General features: G+C 39.4%; 1 protein-coding gene across 1 annotated transcript; it reads left to right on the plus strand.

Moving 5' to 3' along the window:
• The first annotated feature begins 196 nt into the window (after positions 1 to 196).
• Positions 197 to 19,820, plus strand: mep1bb (meprin A subunit beta b). Its single transcript, XM_052133843.1, has 15 exons — positions 197 to 217; positions 1,671 to 1,817; positions 3,669 to 3,687; positions 3,774 to 3,830; positions 4,034 to 4,077; positions 4,237 to 4,315; positions 5,930 to 6,047; positions 6,292 to 6,470; positions 8,919 to 9,137; positions 10,020 to 10,182; positions 12,761 to 12,972; positions 14,851 to 15,318; positions 15,463 to 15,642; positions 18,791 to 19,025; positions 19,598 to 19,820. The coding sequence occupies exons 1-15, from the start codon at positions 197 to 199 to the stop codon at positions 19,818 to 19,820; spliced, it is 2,364 nt and encodes a 787-aa protein (XP_051989803.1).
• Positions 19,821 to 21,683: the final 1,863 nt, after the last annotated feature.

Here is a 21,683-nt window from a genome sequence, read left to right on the forward strand (position 1 = left end):
TGTTTTTTTAAATTGACAGTGTAGATTTAATGGTGGTTACTTTTTACGCTTAAGTAAAATTCTAATAAAAACAAAATGTACTCTTACTTTGTTACGATGGGGGACATTACTGTTGTTACATTACTGGTTTTTATTAAAAAAGTGTTAATAAATGCAAATTTATTGAGATTTTTAATGGGATTTGTACTGCGCTATAATGTCACTCAGGTCCATCAAGGTCAGTTTAAGATGTATTTATTGATTTAATATTTATAAGCTTCAAGTTAACTCTAAGTTCCATCACACTCTGGATTCTATAAGATAAAATGCTGCATACCCCGGAAACTTTAGTTACGCTGGAGCAGACCCAGTGACTATTCTGTATGCCAGCATCAGAGCCTTGAATTTGATATGTGCAGCAACCGGCAGCCAGTGAAGGCAAGAAGTGGTGTAACATGCACTCTCTCTCTTTGGTTCATTGAAGACCAGACGAGCTGCTGCCTTGTGTATTATTTGCAGAGGCCTAATTGTGCATGCAGGGAAGCCTGCAATGAAAGCGTTACAGTAATCCACAGTAAAATGTGACAAACTCACATCAAGAAGATCGCACTGCAGACCTCGTTAGGGTTTTAGCAGAATCCATCAGTGCAAGTTGTTTCCCTATAACAGAACCTGCAACATTATATGGAGAGCTACTCAGATTCAGTGACTGGAAAATCTTATGTCAAACTTTGATTGACAGGAAAAACATACCAATAAGTAAGAAGATTTACCACCTAAGAAGGTATGTCGGAGGACCAGCTAAAAAGGCCATTGAATGATACTTTCTTCTGGGCACAGAGTCTGCTAACTATACAGCATGGGGTATTATAAAAAAAGGTATGGAATTGTCATTCCTCAAGCCTTCAGAGACAAGCTTAACTCAAGCTAAAGGTAGGCTCAAAGGACAGTGTTGAACTGACTTTCTCAGAGGCTGTGAAGCTGCTATGCCTTAAATAAAGAGCCTTGAAGTCCTCAATTACTATAATGAAAACCAGAAAATTATTTTCAAGATTGGTTAGCCTTAAGATGTAGTTGTCAATCACACAAATGGAAGAAATTGAAGTAGTTTCTTACCTTCAGTTGGTTTGTGAAATTTCTAAGAAGAGAAGCTAAGATTGCTTGCAACCCAGTGACATCCCTTCACACTCTCAAGCCTAATGAATGTGAAAAGTACCAAGGGATCGAGGCACTGGAGCAAAGTGTTAGCAGTTCACTCTGAGGTAATGTATAAACCTTTAAAGACAGACCTACCGTGAGCTCTGAGGTTGTTAATCGATGGTAAATGCTTCTGTTGAAGCCATCAGTGTCACGGTTCCAGTGAGTTCATCGGTCTGTTCTGTTTTTTTTTTGTTATTTCTCTCCCTCACGTGTTTCTGGTGCTGTTGGCATGTATGATCAGTGTTTTCATGGGAACACTTATTGTTCCCATGGGAACACTGATCATGCCACTAATTAGCGTGCTAGCAGCACCTGTGTCTCCACTAATTCACTGCCCATTTAAACCCTTTGTTGTGTCCTGTTCTTTGCTAGATTGTTGTTTAGCGTTGAAGTAACTCACCGCACTCTCTCTGTCTCGGCCCGCGTGTTGGAGTGTGGTTGCCTTACAGGTTTCTGTATGCCTGTTCTCTTCGTCCACATCTCTTCAACAGAGGATTCCTCACAAATCTGCTCCTGACTACCACAACGCTTACTCACCTACAAAAACACTCTTCACGAAGGATTCCTTACAGATCTGCTCACTGCGCGGTCAGCGCATACTCCTAGACAAACAGACCCATCACTTTCTACTGCTGTCGGTACTGGGATATCCTGGATCTGCTTAAGTTATCATTTATTGTTAATAAATCCTTTGAACTGTTGGGTCTCTTTGTCTCGCTTTTGTGGCAATCAGTCCACTTTATTTTGTTTAATAGCGGAATTCCTGGAGAAGAACTGAATTCATGATCATCAAGAGAACGATTCACCTATCAGTCAGTAAAGGCAAACTGCTGTAAACGCACATTGAGGAGCATTGTGAATGACATAATTTAATTAAAATGATGAAAGTATGGTTTGAAAGTAAAAAATCAATGGGATTTTTACCTCTGCAATCAGACTGTTGTGCTCTACTGCGAGTCGAGTCTCTTGTGTGCTGTATTTGTGAGGCGTGCTATTTAAATGGTGCCAAAGTCTCTTTCAAGGCAAGTTAGTCCACTCGGTCACCATCTTGGGAATGCTCCTGGCCAGCTAAGTTCTATGGAGACAAGCGGCACAAAAGTACGTGAAGTACATTGAATGGGGAGAGACCAAAATCTCCAAAATGGTCAAATGGGGTGAGCAAGAGACAAACATAGTGGATGTGGCATCAGGCCTCGGAGAGTCAAAATAAAGTGTCCAAGTGGGTTAGTGTTAGTGTCCAAATGAAAGGGGGGTCTAGCATCCTTGCAGTGAGTTGGAGTTATCAAGCTTCCCTGGGACCGCGATGTGTGAGGGGAAGGGCAGTCCAGGATCAATGTTAAATTGCACCTCTCCTCTCTCCTGCCCACTCCTGTTGGGAGGCAGGGCTACGATGATGAGAGGGAGGGGCGGGTTATTCCGCCACAGCGGTCGGTCAAGATTACTATTAAAGAATATATTCCAAAACAGCAGTAAAATCTGAAAACAACTGTATCATAAATTGTGCTTCTTTAGCTCAGCTCATGCTAAAAAAAAGAATTTTTCAGAATGATCCAGCTAATACGAATGCACATTCTCAAGTTAACAGCCGATGTCTGTTGTCATAGAGGGCAACTGCCTTAGTAGGCAAAAGGCAATGAGGCAGCTCACTATGTTTTGGAACAGACTCATTACTTATTGTTTACCGTGTAATTGTTGTAGTATGTTAATGTGATACCAGAACTTTCCCTCTGTGATCTGAAAAGAGTTATCTTATCTTACCTTATCTTATTGGGCAAAGAACAGAGTACATGCCAATTAACACCCCTGCAGTGTGGCTGCCAGAAATCAGGCCCAATTCATCAATATACATTGCATCAGTCCCAAAACCAAGTGAGCTTCCTCCAGAGCTGGCATTTTAAGGCATCATAGATGCAAAAGGATGCAAAGGATGTTCCAAAAGGTATGTATCTTTATTAAATCTCGTTTTGGCCAAATTCAAAAATATTAATTTATGTGTCCATAACGCACTGTAATGAGCTTAGTGGAAAAATATCCATATCCACATACCCCCCCCCACCCTCCACCCCCATAAAGAGATAAGATCACATCAGACAGTTGTTTACTGCTCTGTCAATTATTGATCTTTACATTCGTTCACTATCATGTACATCATGCTTGCAATGCACTTTTTATGCATCTTTTATAGCATTATTCTGCTGGACTGATAGCAAACAGGGCTTTTTAGTTGTTTTGTAGTTGAGCCCCCAGTCATATCGAAAGCATGGGGCACAGGGGCACTACATGTACATTTATTTTTCTTGCATATATCTTACATTTCTTTGGCTCTCAATGCAGATGTGAGGTGAGTGAATCTTTTCCCAAATATTATCTGAACCGGTTATTTATTTTTACTTGTAGAAAGTGTTTAAAAAAAAACAACAACTTTGGTTTGTAAAGAAACTGATGTTTAACCGCCTTTCTCACCTTTTCTTGTGAAATCTGTTCATTAGGCAACACAACGAGTGATTGGTAAGGATATCTTTGTTGCTCTTTTTTTATTCTTTTTTAATAAACAGGTTTTACAAATTAAAACCTGTTTAATCACATTGGCACAGATTTTGCAGAGTATAATGTAGATGGAGGTAAAGAGGATCTCTTTGATGTCAATGAAGGTAAGAGGAACATAATATTACACTAGATTTATAAGCAAGGCTCCCACACTGTTTGTCCAATTCATTATCCAGTTGTCCATTAAAACTGAATAAAGCTTTAAAAAAAAAAAAAACATAGGAAAATCAGGGGTTGTACAAAGATCTTTAATTCCAATTGACCATGGCCTTTCTTTCTTTCTTTCTTATCATCTTCACATTTTTAGCTGCTGGTCTTGATCTTTTTGAGGGAGATATATTAGTTGATGAGGTAAGCGCTGATGTTTTGTTGTTACCAGCAAGCCTGATACTAAAACTCACAAACAAATCAAATGTGCCTGTTTGTGTGTGTTTTGTGTCTAGTGTCATTAATAATTCAGAATTAAATTGTGATTTGACAGAAATTAACAAGATCCTGTTTCTGTCTCAGAAACTGGGGAGAAATTCAATAAATGGGGTTGAATACAGATGGCCAAGAGTTATTCCATATTACCTTGAGGATGATTTGGGTGAGTTTCTTCAGTCAAATATGCAAAAGCCCTCTTTACTTCCCTGGTTTACTGATTAATCTGATGATATCTGGTCATTTTGGGATTATCTATTCTGCATAACAACAAACAAACTATTATAATCTTTCATGTCTTTATTGAACATATCCCATTTAACATTCACAGTGCTGTGGAAAAAGTATGTGAATTAATAACTGGTCAATCGTCCATTGGCAGCAATAACCTCAACCAAGCATTTCCAATAGCTGCGGATTAGACCTGCACAACGTTCAGATGGAATTTTGGACCATTCTTCCTTAAAGAACTGCTTTAGCTCAGTCATATTCTTAGGATGTCTGGTGTGAACGGCTCTCTTTAGCTTATTAGGTTAAGGACTGAGCTCTGACTGGGCGACTCTAAAAGGTGGATTTTCTTTTTTTGAAGCCAATCTGTAGTAGATTTATTTCGATGTTTAGGGTAATTTTCTTGCTTTATCGCCCAACGTCTACTGAGCTTCAGCTGGCGCACAGCCACCCTGACATTATCCTGTAGGATACCTTGATGAACTTGAGATTTTATTTTTCAATCAATGTTGGCAAGCAGTCCAGGCCTCTAAGCAGCAAAGCAGCCCCAAATCATGACCGTACTTCATCACTGGGATGCAGTTTTCATTTTGGTATACAGTGCCCTTTTTACGCCATACAAATTGCTACATGTTATTTCCAAACAATTCATTCTTCGCTTCATCAGTCCGCAAAACATTTTCCCAGTCGCATTGTGGAGTGTCAAAATGGTCTTTAGCAAACTTTAGGTGTGCAGCAATGTTTTTGTTCTGAAATCCTTTGTGGTGTCCTGCCATGGACACAATACCTGTTTAATGGTTTCCATTTAGTAGACTCATAAACAAAGATGTTATCCAGTTCCGATGATTCCTTCAAGTCCTTAGCTGTCACTCTAGACTTTGAGTCATTCGGCTGGATGGCCACTTCTAGGGAGAGTAGCCAAAGTACTAAATCGTCTCCATTTATAGACAGTTTTACTAACTGGAGACAGATAAATATCTAAGCTCTTCGAGATAACCTTCTAACATTTCCAGCTTTGGGCAAAGCAGTAATTCTTGAATGTAGGTCTTTAGAGATCTCTTTTTTGCGAGGCAATGTCCAAGTCAGCAAATGCACCTTGTGAAAAGTGTATAAGTCAAAGTAGCTCTAACCCACACCTACAATTTCATTTAATTAATTAAATAGCTTTTGTTGATGTCATTAGTCTAGCGGTTCACATACTTTTTCCAGCTTATACTTTGAATGTTTGAATGATGTATTCAATATGTACAAGAACAATTTGTGTTATTTTTTTAAAAAGCTTGTATTTGTTCATTATTGTAGCTTAGATGAAGCTCTAACCAGATTTTAAGACAAATGCGGTTAATTTATGCCACTTTATGCCCAAAATGGAAGACAGTGATAACATGCATGTATTTGTTATTTGAAGATAATTGTTATATAAAAATAGGGATTTAGGGGATTTGATTTTGTTCTATCCACCTCTTAATAAATATCCTTTAGAAGGTGTGGCCTCTTAACCTATGGGGGGCTATATATATGATGTGATGTATGTGTCATTCTGAATGCACAGAAATTAATGCTAAAGCGGTGATTCTGAAGGCCTTTGAACAGTATCGGCTGAAATCGTGCATTGACTACAAACCATGGAATGGAGAAGAAAACTATATCTCTGTATTTAAAGGCAATGGGTGAGCTGCTGCACTCACTGAATGCTAATGTACATGTAGGAGTTAAATGAGGTTTGCCAATTAAAAAGGTGTTGCTTAATGTATAATGTATGTTAATATGCACAATATGTATAATATTGAATGTACACTAGATATACACTATATAAATATGCACATGTTAAAAGTATGCACATGTTGGCAATGTACATGTATGGCAACTAACTTGAGAAATTAAACATCTATATTTAATTCAACATCTGGATAGATGTTTTTCATCAGTGGGGAACCAGCGCGTTGGCAAACAGAGGCTGTCCATTGGCAGTGGATGTGATCGCATCGCAACCATCGAACATGAGTTTCTCCATGCCTTAGGCTTCTGGCATGAGCAGTCGCGCTCTGACCGTGATGACTACGTCTCCATCATCTGGGATCACATTTCTGAAGGTATATGTCTGATATACAAGTCATATAGTAGACATACTATCTTATAGTAGTGTATCAAGGTGGCTTTTATTTTCAATGTGAGAGGTGGCAGCTCCACTTGTCAAGCACGTTCATGAGAATGTTTTATCTTTTCACACCTGCCATGTGTCATTATCAGAGGTACTTTAATCAACCGGTATTTAGCTTTTAACTGGTTAGTTCCCTTCAGAACAGTATGAAATCACTTTATGGCATTAACTATATCGCGATTTCGCTCATTTACATTTATTTACAGTAGGCTGTTCTCTAATCATTTACTCACCTTCATGGCATCCCAGATGTGTATGACTTTCTTTCTTTTGCTGAACACAAAGAATTTCTCCGCTCTGTTGTTCCATACAATGCAAGTGAACAGGATTCAAACCTTTAATGCTCAAAAAGCATATAAGGCAGCATAAAAGTAATCCATATGACTCCAGTGGTTAAATCTGTGTCTTTAGAAGTGATGTGATTTCTATCAGGAAGACTCGCAGACTTGAGTGAAACTTAAGATGACATTTATTGGATGAATATAAAATAGAAAAGTAATGTCTCTTTTTGGCGTAGGCCTCGTCTGGCAGTACCGAGGTTGTTGTACTCGGAACCGTCATATCCTGCCGGAGATAGGAGGCAGGGGCGAGGAGCCTACCCCCGTGGAGGATGGGACGCAACTGGTGGTGGTGGGGTGGTGGAGGTTGCCTTGTTAGCACACTGAAACAGCAATGTGATAGATTGTGAGCAGACTTATAAAGCAATGGCTTAAATGTGATTGGCTGGGAATTACCCAGCTAATGGTGTGATGATGTACAGCTGCTTGTCTTCCTGCAAGAACTATGCTGCGCTTACATAGGTGTGGGTGAGAAACAGATCAAAATGTAAGTCTTTTTTTACTATCAATCTGGACTTTCAAACAGCCCTCCTAAAAGCTCTTCTCTCTTAAGAGTTGTTCTTCTGTTGCCCATTCACATTCTTCATGCATATCACCACCTACTGGACAGAGAGGAGAATTTATAGTAAAAAAAGGACTTAAATATTGATCTGTTTCTCTATGGTCTCTGTATCACATTGGGAATTGAAACAGTAATGATAACAGATTCTCAAATTCTGTAATCGATTCATCAATTTCTGCACCAAATTCCTTTGATGATTTTTACACCCCCATACTACACCGCAAATACTTACAAAGAGGATGAAAAATCTTCTTATCAGTGGTGTTTGATTAGTCAAACATACAATAACTATTACCAACCTGTTCTCATAGAATCGTGTTACTAGACGTAAATTTTGCAAATTGATTTTCTATGAGGCTCGTTGTACGTATCGTAGCGGTTTCCTAGTGCAATAAACTCTTGAGGTGCTAAAACAACGACTTTTATTCCCTTTCACACAAATCATAAGTAAAATGGCAGATTATCAGTTTATAAACACTTACTTTTACACTGTTCCTCACACAATGCTATCTTATGACATCTAAACTCTTACTACAGCACAAGACACATTTTAACATTTGCATTACATAACCAACTACATTTCCAAGCATGTTCGGACACAGTTCAATTGTGCGGTAACTCAACTGATATCACATTGCACTTGCGGTGTACGAGTCCCGAAGAGCACGCGAGTCAACACGTGAGCCGAAAGTGTCATAAAAGCACCACAAAATGACATGGTTGCTTCAGCAATTATGAGTTTCATCTCACATTTGCTTTTTCTGACACTATCGGTTAGGTTTATGTTTAAGGTTTAAAGTAGGGAGGTAGGTTTTGTTGATTTAAACCTCAATGGAGAATTAACCTTAAAAACTTAAGAAAATATTTAACTCTATTTTAGTGCCACACAGTGATCATTTTACCTCAGATATGTCACGATCTGTATAATGAACTTCGTAATGAAATTTTGCAAGAATGTTGCCAGAGTCATGTAAATGTATAGCTATTGCTCACAAGGTTATTTGAATAAACCCCTAACCTTCAAGTATTGATATTTGGTGTTTAATTTGTCCCACACCATTTCAGCTATGGACATTGATGAAATCTTAAATTGTGCGGCTTGTGGCGTTCTAACTAATCAGATTGATGATTTTCCCCCTGCCGGCCATATCTAGAGCTGAGAATATAATAGAGACAAAAAGCTGGATCTTTTTGACTTGGACCAGTCAGCAACCATCTAGCAACCACCCTATTAAGCACCTAGCTAGCAGAACATCCTAGAAACTCCATGAAACATGCTATAAATCACTCATAGCAACTTTATTAACTTCATAGCAACACCCTAGCGTGGTGACCATGGTGGTGACTTTTCCATTGGGAAACACCACTCTGACCTTATTCAGAAAATGAAAAATCTTCATTCTACGATTATTGTTATACATGCTTGTTTATTTATAAGGATTGAAAAACATTTACTTCAAAGGTCACATTCATTTCACAGGCAAAGAGCATAACTTCAACAAATACAACGACACCAGATCCAGTGCTCTGAATGTACCCTATGACTACGGTTCCATGATGCATTACAGCAAGAATGCTTTCAGGAATGGGACGGAGCCCACCATAGTCACCAAAATCCCTGCCTTCAGTGAAGTCATAGGCCAGCGCATGGAGTTCAGCGACAGCGACTTGCTCAAGCTAAACAGACTCTACAACTGCAGTAACACGTTTATCAATTCTTCATTACACAGAATGATATAAAACCTCTTTCCTTTATAAAATGTCATGTCAGCAGTTATTTAATTCAAATGATATCAATCATAATTATTAATCATACTTTGTGTTTGTAACAGCATTTAAATTCATGGGATCTTGTTGAAATAACTAAAGGCAGTACAGTCTTTGATCAGTAACTTTTGAAAACACCTTCTCACATGCATGTCCATTTTTAGGACCATTAAGAATTTTTGCATTGTGACATTGAGTCTTATTTACTAATAATGACTAAAATTGCATGCATTTGTATACGTTGTGTACAGTATGCAACCTTTAATGTATGCTGTTTGAATACAAAAACATTGTATAACAGTATTTGTTTACTGTAATTCATGTGTAATTGACTCAATAGTAAAACATTCGGAATTATTGCAGTAATGAGAATGAGATCATTTTTTGGGTGGGAAAATGTGATTAATTATCATGAAAATAATGTCACAATGCAAAAAAATATATATAAAAAAAAAGATCCTTAAAACAAGCTTAATTTTATATAGGCAACATTTTATTTATTTATTTATTAAAAAAATCTGAATCTATTTTGCGGTGAAATATACCTGGAAATATTTTTTGTGAGATTCACATTATAGAGTGTACAGTGTATTGCTTAAGATCACTGTATGTATCATGCAGCATGTCTATGGCAAAAGGATAATGATGAGAAAATTTGCCATAATGTGGAATTTCTTCTTTGCTGTGAAATCAAATTTTAGGTCGTCACAGGAGAGATAACTTTAAGTTTAACCCTAAGGTTATGTAGGTTATTTATGGCTGTTCAAAGTTCTTTTATTGTTGGTTCATCTGACAGCACATGTTGGTTTTACAGCTAGCTCTTCCACCTTCCTGGACTCCTGTGACTTTGAGTCTGAGAATATCTGTGGAATGATCCAAAGCCATGGAAATACTAATAAAACTATCTGGCAGCGAGTTTCCAAAGCGACAGATGGACCAGACACTGACTACACTTACATGGGACGCTGTGATGGTAAGTCAGTCTTAATTGCAGTGAAGTGTAATGGAATATACAATCTTCATACATGCACCAATGAGCCAAAATATTATGACCACTCACAGGTAAAGCAAATAACGTAGATCATCTCTTAGCAAGGTCACATGTCAAGGTATGAGTAGATCTGACAGATCTGACTGTGGCACAAGTCCCAGAAATGTTAATGATGGATAATGCACCCTGCCACACTGCACACATTGTTCGAGAATGGTTTGAGGAGCATGATCAAGAAATCAATGTGTTGCCCTGGCCTCCAAATTCCACAGATCTCAATCCGATTAAGCATCTTTGGTCCTGTCCTAAATGTTTTACTCTTTGAATAACCTGTTTCATTCAGAAGTACATCTCATTGCAGAAGTTAAATGGCATCATGTTTACTTTAACTGAACTGATATGAAGGTGATGTGCCAAATTTTTCACATCTATCCAAGTTTAGTGTTCATAACTGTGCCATTCATAGACTGACATCATGAAGAGTGTAAATACTTTGACTCTGTGGCGCCTTTCAAAATATTGCTCTGTTTGTTTTAGCAGCCTGGCCCTGACATGAAGGGTGGCCAGATTATTTTTATGTTTTCCAGTCAAAAAGAATAAATGAGTGGCTGGTAAGCAGAGAAAACCACTAATGCAATTCTTCCATTGGGTGTCAAGAGTATAAATCCACTAGTGATCAAAGGGCATTATTTACTACGTTTTCTTACATTTAAAGCAAAGAAACTGGCAATAAAATGATACAATTTCAGTTTTTCTTCCTTTGGAGATGTTTTTTGTTTTCTTGTTTAGATGTATTACATAATGTATTTACAACTGTTAATATCGTTATACTTCTATCGACCGAGTTGGGAGGGTTACTTTTAAAAAGTATTCCTCTACAGATTACAGAATACATGCTGTAAAATGTAATTTTTTACATATTCCATAAGATTACTCAAGGTCTGTAACATATTCTAAATACTTTGGATTACTTCTTCAGCACTGGTAGATTTGTTTCACTTATTTTGACCATAAATGAATAAAGTAAGAACATACACTTCACTGTGAAAAAAAAACCAAAACAATAAAATAAAAATAAGTTATGCGCTCATGTGAATTTTCTTCTTAGAACTAATTTTTAAAAATGATCGCGCTTGGAAACAGATGTATGTAAAGGCAAGAAATTGCATTTTAGCTTCTAATAATATAATTAAATATAAGTTAAATATATATACGTGTATAAAAGTCAGTATAATTTGTTGAATTGACTGGTGATTTTGAAGGTAAATTAATACATAGAAAAGCCAAACTCCTTAAACTGTCATAACTGCATCTTGAAAGAAGTGTGTAATTTCTGAGCCACTAGTGGCTCTCAAAAATAGCGTCATATGTCACCCAGTCTTTTATATGATTAATACTCTCTGCTAACATTTCATCAGGTTTGGAAGAATTATAAAGCGAAGTATCAATGGCTTAACAGTTCAAACTAATTCCATGGTTCCTGGTAATGTCTCCTAAGGGAAGCATGTACAACGACAGCAGTAGAGGACCTAATACAGAGCCTTGTGGCACGCTAAACTTAACTTGTGTTTAATCTGACGGTTTCTCGCTTACACAAACAAAGTGGTAGCATATGAACTTTGTCTCAGATGTTCTGATGCTCAGATTTTAAGATACTTGCATAATTACTGAGAAATAGTGTCAATTGTTGACATACTGTAGTAAGAGTATAATGCTTTAAAATGAATATGGATATACTATAATAACTTGGTTTAGGGAGAATTTAGAGCTCTCAGAATTAAAGCATTCATTTTTCTACACTGGTGTAAAAAATACTGGTGTGAAAGGTGGAACCTTAAAAAGTATTACACTGACGCACATGCCACAGCACCAGCGCCCTTCTACCAAGGGGAGCTTAGCATAAAACGGCATAATGCTGCGGTCCCATAGACATTCTATGGGCTTGACTTAGCACGTAAGTTCACCGTTATGCTTTCCCCTATGATGAGAATAAAGTTATGTCAGTAAATTAAAATAACGACAGCGTTTGTCAGTGATAAAATGGAGAAAGGAGCTCTTAGCACTGTTTGATGTACAAACAAAGCCCAGATGGGACTTGTGATAGAAATCAAGTATTTTTCAGCCTATGTATGTGTATGGTGAGTTCAAAGCAGTGCTCAGCCACCCTGATGCAAATCATGAATGCAGCTTCACGATTGCTGCAGGAAAGTGGATAGCCACAGTTTACCGGCAGATTAATATAGTGGAAGATGAGCATTTAAGAGATTTAATGCCCATTGCAATGAATATGCAACCTACAAAACATATGTGTCTGCCTTTGACTGTGCTAAAAATGTAACTCAAAGCAGTCAAGGTGCGGAAGCATCGAACATGTCCATACACGCTCGTGGTGAAAAGAGTATACTTTGAATGGTGTGTGTTCAGCTTGACTGTGTGCAGGATGAAACGGCACTCAAAAAACAAAGCATACCCCAGCCTTACGGTTTTGCATGTACTGTAGTAATAAATAAAACAGTTCATTTCCTGTCTGATAAAATTTACATTTTTGTCATGTTTTCAGAAAGGGGTTATTTCATGCACTTCAGCACAGCAGATGGGGTGCAGGGGAACAAGGCATTGATGGAGAGCAAGCTTCTGTATCCCAAGCAAGGATTCCAGTGTCTGCAGTTCTTCTCTTACAACAGCGGTCATGCAAGCGACCAGCTCCAAATCTGGGTGCGAGAGTTCAACAAGGCCAACCCTAATGGAACCCTACGTCTTATTCAACAGATTAATGGTACACCTGCTCTGGCTTTGAAGTAGATTTTTAGAAGACCAAGACATATTTGTGAGGTTAAAAAACGTATCTCTTCACCAATATTGAGTTATGCAGTTAAGATTTTACTGTTGTCAATGACATTTTATTTGCACCATGTAGATTCAAATTATTTGATGGTGAGTAAAGCTTTGGCTACTCATTATTGTATTTTTAAGCAATAAAGCATTCATGGAAGTGCTATATTGTGAATATAGTGACAGCTTAAGGGCATTGTTGAGGGGTCACACACCAGATGTGGAATACAGCTGTTTAAAGTTTGATACTATTGTTTTCTTTGAAACTGTGTTCAACAGCATCATTGGTGTCCTGCAACGGCACTCGGCTACAACAATTCTGCCTGAAGAAGTGCAAAAAATATATGAAAAGGAATTAAAGGAAAGGAGTCGTCGAGAACCAGCTTGGCAATATAAATAAAAGTTTAATATAAAACTGAAACAATAAGACAAACACACACACGACTCGGCCAAGCCCTCCGCCCTGCCACATTCCTCCCTCGTTCTATCAGGCCGGGGAGCCCCCGGCATAATGTGCGCACCCCCCCCCCTCCTCCTCTTTCCCTAAGGAGGGGCGTGCCTTCTGCACCGTCTCCTGGCAGGTCATCCCCGTCTACCTGGATGAGGGAGGGGACAAGGGGAGGGTAACAAAAAAAAAAAGTGTGGCACCTACACGCTGTAACGGTGATTGTGCCAAATTAACAAAACATTTAAAAAAGAGAGGGAAAGGCCTAAACGGAGCGACAGTGGAAGAGAGAGGAGAGAGAGAGAAAAAAAAAAACACTTACTCGCCATTTCTCCGATACGGCGTAACTTGGTCCTCGGCCACTCCACCACCCTCTGATGGACAACATCCGCGCTTCCCCGGACGGATCGGAGGCTAACCTCCGGCCCCTGGCGGACGGAACGCCCCTCCGTGTTTTTGGTAGACGGTTTTTGGTTGGGAGCCCCTACTCCCCTCGCGGTCTGTGGCCTCTCTCGGAGGCTTGAGTAGCCTGATTAGGGGCCGGGTGTGCAGAATCACGACCTAGCTCTGCCCTCCGCCCTGCCACAATATATTTTATAAATTTGAATGTAACTTTGTCTATTCTTTGTCTATATTGTGATTAGATTCACTGAGCGTATTTACATGCATGTTCTTACACGATTATGCTTAATAAGGCGACAATGCATGTGGTCATGTAAACTCAATAAACAACGTTCCTTTATTGTTTAAGGTCATAAATGGTGTAAGAATAAACTGGTCGACCTTTACCCTTTACAACATTTTCGCATGGCATGTAAACACCTTTACCAGTGTTCTCACCAGCTTATCCAGTGTAAATGGTCTGCACTTATATAGTGCTTTTTTTAACCTTAGAGTTTATCAAAGTGCTTTACACTGTGTCCCATTCACCCATTCACACACACACACACACACACACACACACACACACACACACACACACACACACACTCACACACACACACTCATACACCAACGGCGGCAGAGCTGCCATGCAAGACACTAGCCTGCCATTGGGAGCAACTTGGGGTTCAGTGTCTTGCCCAAGGACATTTCGGCATGTGGAGTCATGTGGGCTGGGAATCAAACCGCCAACCCTGCAATTGGCTCTACCAACTGAGCCACAGCCGCCCCAATGTGTCCACGTGAAAACTAATATGGAAAAATACTTCCGGAACCAAGACGGCTAAAATGTTCTGCTTTAAAGATGGGGACAGATGTTTCATGTCATAGCGGTTATATATTTCATGTATTGTAGCTGGTCTGGAAAGCTGTATTGACCAATCAGCATCAATTGACAGACCAATTGACTGACTCATTTATGTCTTTCTTCTAAAGCTCCTCCTGGTGACCTTTGGCAGCTCCACCACGTGAGCCTGAATGTCTCCAGTAAGTTTCGTGTGGTGTTTGAAGGAATTAAAGGGTCTGGAAACAGAGGTGGGCTCTCACTGGATGACATTAACCTATCAGAGACCACTTGCCCAGAACATATATGGAGGATCAAAGACTTTAAAAGTGTTCTGGAGAATACACCAATGGACACTGCCATTCACAGCCCACGATTTAAATCTAAAGATGGCTACACCTTCCAAATGAGCCTGTATCCCAGCGGTACCACTGGGAACCCACGTGAACTGGGAGCTTACGCTCACTTAACGTCAGGGGACGGCATTGTCGATGAAGGTCTGATCTGGCCTGCTCGCTGGAAACAGATAACCATGACACTGCTGGACCAGAATGCAGACATCCGTAGACGCATGTCCAACCAGAGAAGCATAACTACAGACCCCACGATGACTGTGGAAGGTGAGGTGTCGTCCATTTGGGCATGCCACTCCAATCTCGTCCTGTTTGATTTTTTAAATATTTTCATGCAAATAATTTACTTGTAATTAATTAATAGGTGTATTTTGTTGTTTGGTTCAAGTTACCGTTTCTACTGGCCTTCAGGTTCTGAAATGTTTTTCTGGGATGATCCACGTAAAGTTGGGCTAAAAGTTACGGAAGACAATGGGACTGAGTTCTTCCGTGGCCCAGGCGCTGGAACACCTGTTTACCTGTCACAGGCTAGAGCCCTGAGCCGAGACTTCATCAAGGGTGGAGATGCCATCTTTCTCCTCACGATGGAGGGTGAGCACTGATATTCATATCGTATGTCTTTAAAAAGATAGTTCACCCAAAAATGGAAAAAATATGTCATTATTTACTCAACCTAATGTATGAGTTTTTCTTCCATGGAACACAAAAGTGGAAATTTTGAAGAACATTCTGGCCACACTTGATGATGACAGTGAATGAGGACTAGGGGCTGCCACACTCATAAAAATAAGCAGGGTACTTGAGATTCAACAATTTCATTTGCTTCAGTTTGGTTCGCTATTAAAAATAAATAAAAATGTAAAAAGCAATCACTGATGATCTATTGATCTAGCTGTTGATAAATTATGACAATGTTAACTTTAAAGTGTTTATATTGTAATACCTTGTAGATGAACTTAAGAGTGCATATTTTATTTCCCTTATCTGCTTGAATGAAGTGCAGACATTTTAAAATAAGAGTCCCTGTGTATTTATGACTTGTTTATCGCTAAAAGTCCTGCGTTGTTATTATTAGTATTAGTATTGACATTTTGTTAAGAGGCAGATTAGCGAGTTAAGATGCCGACTACCACCACTGGAGTCGTGAGTTTGAATCCAGGGTGTGCTGAGTGAATCCAGCCAGGTCTCCTAAACAACCAAATTGGCCCAGTTGCTAGGCAGGTGTAGAGTCACATGGGGTAACCTCCTCGTGGTCGCTATAATGTGGTTCGCTCTCCGTGGGGCACATGGTGAGTTGTGTGTGGATGCTGCGGAGATAAGCGTGAAGTCTCCACACGCATTATGTCTCCACGGTACGTGCTCTGAAAAATCTAATCTGAAAAAAAGAGGCAGATTAATCTGTTATTTCAGCAAAATCCTATATCAGTTGACCTGTAATTATTATATATATATATATATATATATATATATACACACACACTGGTACCCTGATATAAATGTCCTTAAAAATGACTTGAGAAGCAGAATGACATAATTTATTAAAGGAATGTTCTGGGTTCAATTCAAGTTGTGATCAATTTACAGCATTTGTGTCATGTTGATTACCACAAAAAATGATTAAGATCTGGGTTACAGTGAGGCACTTATAATGAAAGTGAATGTGGGCAATTTTTTGAGGGTTTAAAATGTGAAGCTTATAATTTTATAAAAGCACTTGCATTAATTCTTCTGTTAAATCTCATGTATTATTTGATCAGTAAAGCTGTTTACATCGTCATTTTTAGTCATTTTTGGGTTTGTTGACAATACATCGTCTGTAATGAAGTTGTAAAATTGGCTTTAACTTTTCATAGAAAAGGTTTATAAGTGATTTTATCACACTAAAATCAAGTTAATATGCATATTGTTTATGTCTTGTGGTTATACTTTTGGAAAAATTAGTATTTTAATGTAACAAATTGTCAACATTCACTTCCATTGAAAGTGTTTCACTGTGACCTCCATTTTTGCTTTTTTTAAAGAAAAGGTGGAACGAGTCAAAATAAACTTTTGTGGTAATCAACATTATGCCACAAATGTTGTGGATTGAGCTCAACATGTATTGAACCTGGAACAATTGCATAAGTCTTGTTTTTAGAGAAATCTAAACAAATGTATTTTGATTTATATTAAAACAAGAAGAAACAAGGAGGACGAAGCCAGCCAAAATAATGAATATATAAATAAACAAATACATATATAAATAAGTAAATAAGTAAATGTGTGAGAATAATTAAATAAATAAATGCACAAATTAATGAAAAATAATACAATATAAAACGCTTGAGGCAATGCAAAATTGTTAAAAGGAAATGTAAAATTGAAACTTGATTTTTTTTATATTTTTTTAATCATTCATTTATTTCTGTATGTAGTTCCATATTGATTTTTTCTTCGAGCAACATGCTGATGAGAGGCTGTCAATCAAATATCAGTAGGCGGACTTTATGACTGACTGATCATTGTAGTGCTTAGCTTGACTATGACATTTATTAGAATGATACCGAATTTTCACAATCAGCAATTTCTAATTAGCAAAGGATCTCGCATTTATGATTCTCTGCCTCACGGAGCGATTCTGCTATCGATTTTCTTCGCCGTGGTGAAATTGCAAACTCCCACCAAAAACGGTTGCACATGGTGTCGCTAGTTTGATGCCTGAACAGCTGTTGAAATCCTCTCATTAGCATGTTGCTCGAAGAAAATGAATTCGGAACAGCATACAGAAATAAATTAATGATTACAGTAATAGAGAAATATGGAATTAAAATCAACTTAAAATGTAGCGTATACTCTAACAATTTGTATTTCACCAACTATTTATTTATGTTTTATATTCTTTTATTTTTGTTTTCATTGGTGCATTAAAAAAAATTATATCTCCTGGCACATTTATAATATATTTATTTATGCTTGAATATGCAAATGTATTGATGTATTTATTTGTATAACATGTATTATTTTTGTAGGTTTCGTCCTCCATAGAAACTATTTGCCATTGGGGTATGAAAAATAAATTGTGTTTTTTTAATGAATCTTTTTTTCCCTCCCCAGTGGAAATATGTTTTTTATTGTTATAAGCATTAACATAACAACATTTTGCTAGATTTCTTTAAAAACAGGACAAAATATCTTGTCATTTTGCTTCTCAAGTAAATGTATTTTGTTTTACTAATGTTGAGATATTTTGGGGGTCTGGGTATCTCACGGAGTATTGATGCTGACTGTCACACCTGGAGTCGTGAGTTTGAATCCAGGGCGTGCTGAGTGACTCCAGTCAGGTCTCCTAAGCAACCAAATTGGCCCGGTTGCTAGGGAGGGTAGAGTCACATGGGGTAACCTCCTCGTGGTCGCTATAATGTGGTTCTCACTCTTGGTGGGGCACATGGTGAGTTGTGCGTGGATGCCACGGAGAATAGCGTGAAGTCTCCACACGCACTACGTTTCCGTGGTAACACGCTTAACAAGCCACGTGATAAGATGCGGAGGCAACCGCGGAGTCCTCCGCCACCCGGATTGAGTGCATTGAGAAAGGTTTCGATATTTGTACTAGAAACAAAAGACAATAATACAGATTATTTTTAAAAGATTAAAAATGTCATATGTTAGAGAGTGTAATTCTATTAATTTTTCATTTAAATTGTGTATTAGAATATCAGTTAACATGCTTATATTTGTCCATCTGTTTGTTTTCTTGTAGATATCTCTCACCTGGTTGTTTCACAGCCTTTGCCTCCTACAACTATGACTCCATCCAACTCAACTTCCACAACAAACTCTACCAGCTCACCCGGTCAAACTACCCTAAACAATGGCACCTCATCCACTACAACTACTGCACCAACATTTACCACAGTCCCTTATGACCCGTGTGTGTTGGTGCAATGTGAAAATGATGGTGTGTGTGTGCCAGATGCAGGAGATGCAGTGTGCTGGTAATAGAAGACAGACCTTGAGCTTATTCATTTTGTCTGAGTTTACTTTTTTTGTTGTTGCATAGATTAATGATTATTAGTGGTGTTTGCTAAGGCAGGCATCACTATTATTTGGGCTCATTTGTGATTTGAACAGACCCCTAAACTTTGTGCTATGTGGTCAAACTATGTTAACTTCCATTCAAATGCATCCGAACATGATAACAGGACATTTCGTTTTCATTTGCTGTTGTCGAAAGTTCAAGTCTGGTGAACTCTGACCTGATTTGGATGACGAGAATACCACGGAGACATAATGCGTGTGGAGGCTTCATGCTATTCTCCGCGGCATCCACGCACAACTCACCACGTGCTCCACCGAGAGCGAGAACCACATTATAGCGACTACAAGGAGGTTACCCAACGTGACTCTACCCTCCCCAGCAACAGGGCCAATTTGCACGCCCTGGATTCAAACTTGTGAAAATGTTTTTGTATGAACTATTCCTTTAACATGGCCTCAATGAAATCACAACTAACGAAATGAATTGACTGAAATGAGCACTGAACAGGTGTGTTGTCTCTGTCTTTAGGTGTGCAGTGGGAAATGACTGGTGGTACTATGGCGACAGATGTCAGTTTAAGAGCTCAGTCAAAAACAACATCATCATAACTGTACTGACGTCTGTTGCTGTGTTTGTTGTCATGCTGATCGTGATTGTAGTGATTGTGGTCTGTTTGAAGAGGAACCAGAGAAGGGTGAAGATTACTGGAGAGGAAATCACCATGAAGAACATGTACTCATTCAAAGCATGAAGATTTGAACCTGCCTTTAATTTTTGGGATTTAAATCCCTCATTAACTAAGCAAATGCTTTTGTAATTGGTTCAGTTGATATCATTTATAGGAAAATGAGTGGTATGCACAGTGACAACGAAAAGTATTTGGACACAAATGTTTTTTTTGAGATTGTATGTAGAATTCGGATTGTTTTTTTAGTTTTTTTATATATATTCGGCTCACTAGAAACAATTTTTTTGAACTTTAACACTCTGCATGATCAAATAAAAATTAGATTTCTGTGCAATGGTAAAATCAATTTTCTAAATAATTGAATATTTTTTCAACTTAAGAGCTAGTACAGTTTTGATAGTACAGTGTCCAGTGGATGCAAGATGTAGTAGGTATTTCTCACCTACTGTTTTATGAATACTAAAGATTCAGATAAACTACTTAAAGGTGCACTCAGTAATTTTTACTTGTAAAGACATGAATTGTAATTTTGCAATATATGTATGAAATCATGAGCACTCATATTAAAATGAAGACTCCAGTCATTTCAGTAACCATATAAAAAGCGGTATTATTCTACATGGAGAGGGTCCACACATGGGGGCTGCCATGTTAGAATCACATGACCAGCTGAATACTTCTCGCTTAATCTCAGTAACCGTCCTGTTATTTGACACTTTCACTCATTGATTAAAGTCATCACGACTGACTGTGAATATTACTGTGGCAGCGGGGGCGTGGTCAAGCGACCGTCCGGGAGAGAAAAGCGGTAAGGGCGCTCACACCTGAGCTAAATTATGTCTAACACCTGTCTCTAATTGCAGTAGCGTGAGGAGAGCGGATAAAAAAGCCAGCAGCCACAGAGCATGGAGAGAGAGCCTGACACAAAGCAAAGAATAGTTGTGTGTGATACAAGTAAAATTAACTGTAATAATAAAGCTTACCCCTTAAGTGGACATCTGTTTCCGTCCCTTCCTTGGTCCACTTCACACTATGGTTTTTTCCCCTGAATTTAATCGCCAAGGTCACCATGGGATACTTGTGAACATCCCCATGCACACACCTCACCCTCACCAGTTTAGCTACACCCAAAGCCCCGGGTTGAACCAAGCGTTGGTGGATGGTGGTCTGGTTACAGCCGGTATCCAACAATGCTTGGTATGTACCCCCCTGGATCCTTACCGGAACACGGTACGCTCCAGCCCGATCGGGGGCAGCCTGCGGGAAGTCGGAGACCCGCACCACCGTCCCTATTTCCATCAGCGGACACTGATCCTGGAAGTGGTCCGGGTCTCCGCACCTCCAGCAGACCGCATCCGTGCTGGCGGGCGCCCCCACCTGAGGAGGAGAGCGGCTGAAGGACGGGGAAGGGATAGGCGGGTTTTCCCACGGCCGGGAAGCTGGTCTCGTGAATCCTCCGCGACTGCGGGGGGCAGGAACGGACCCTGGGGAGAGAGCAGAACGAGAGGGGAGGGGAGAAAAACAGGGGAAGACACAGGGGAAGGGGAGAGAGAGAGAGAGGGCTCATCCGCCCTGGGAATCGCCGCCATGTGGTCCTCCGCGAGCCGTACGGCTTCCTCCAGCGACGCCGGGCGGTGGCACTGGACCCACTCCGCCGTTTTCCGGGGCAAGCGCTGGACAAACTGCTCCAGTACCACCTGATCGACCAGCTCCTCAATGTCGCGGTCCTCCACAAACAGCCACCTCCGACAGGCATCACGGAGCCGCTGGGCGAACGCAAACGGGCGGTCGGATTTATCCAGTTTCAAGGCCCGGAAGAGCTGGCGACTTTCTTCCGGACTCCGACCAACCCGTTGCAGGATGGCTCTCCTCAGGTCGGTATAAGCCAGGAGGCTTGCTGCCGGAAGCTGTTGTGCCGCGAGCTGT

The sequence above is a fragment of the Xyrauchen texanus genome, chromosome 9 (assembly GCF_025860055.1).
Source record: "Xyrauchen texanus isolate HMW12.3.18 chromosome 9, RBS_HiC_50CHRs, whole genome shotgun sequence".
Taxonomy (NCBI): Eukaryota; Metazoa; Chordata; class Actinopteri; order Cypriniformes; family Catostomidae; genus Xyrauchen; species Xyrauchen texanus.

Bases quoted from the DNA above. Each gene is read 5' to 3' on its own strand.
- mep1bb (XM_052133843.1), top strand. From the start codon at position 197: ATGTCACTCAGGTCCATCAAG. The intron at 10,183-12,760 runs GTCAGTCTTAAT...GTTTTCAGAAAG, and splicing joins ATGGGACGCTGTGATGGTAA to GGGTTATTTCATGCACTTCA. The intron at 15,643-18,790 runs GTGAGCACTGAT...GTTTTCTTGTAG, and splicing joins CTTTCTCCTCACGATGGAGG to ATATCTCTCACCTGGTTGTT.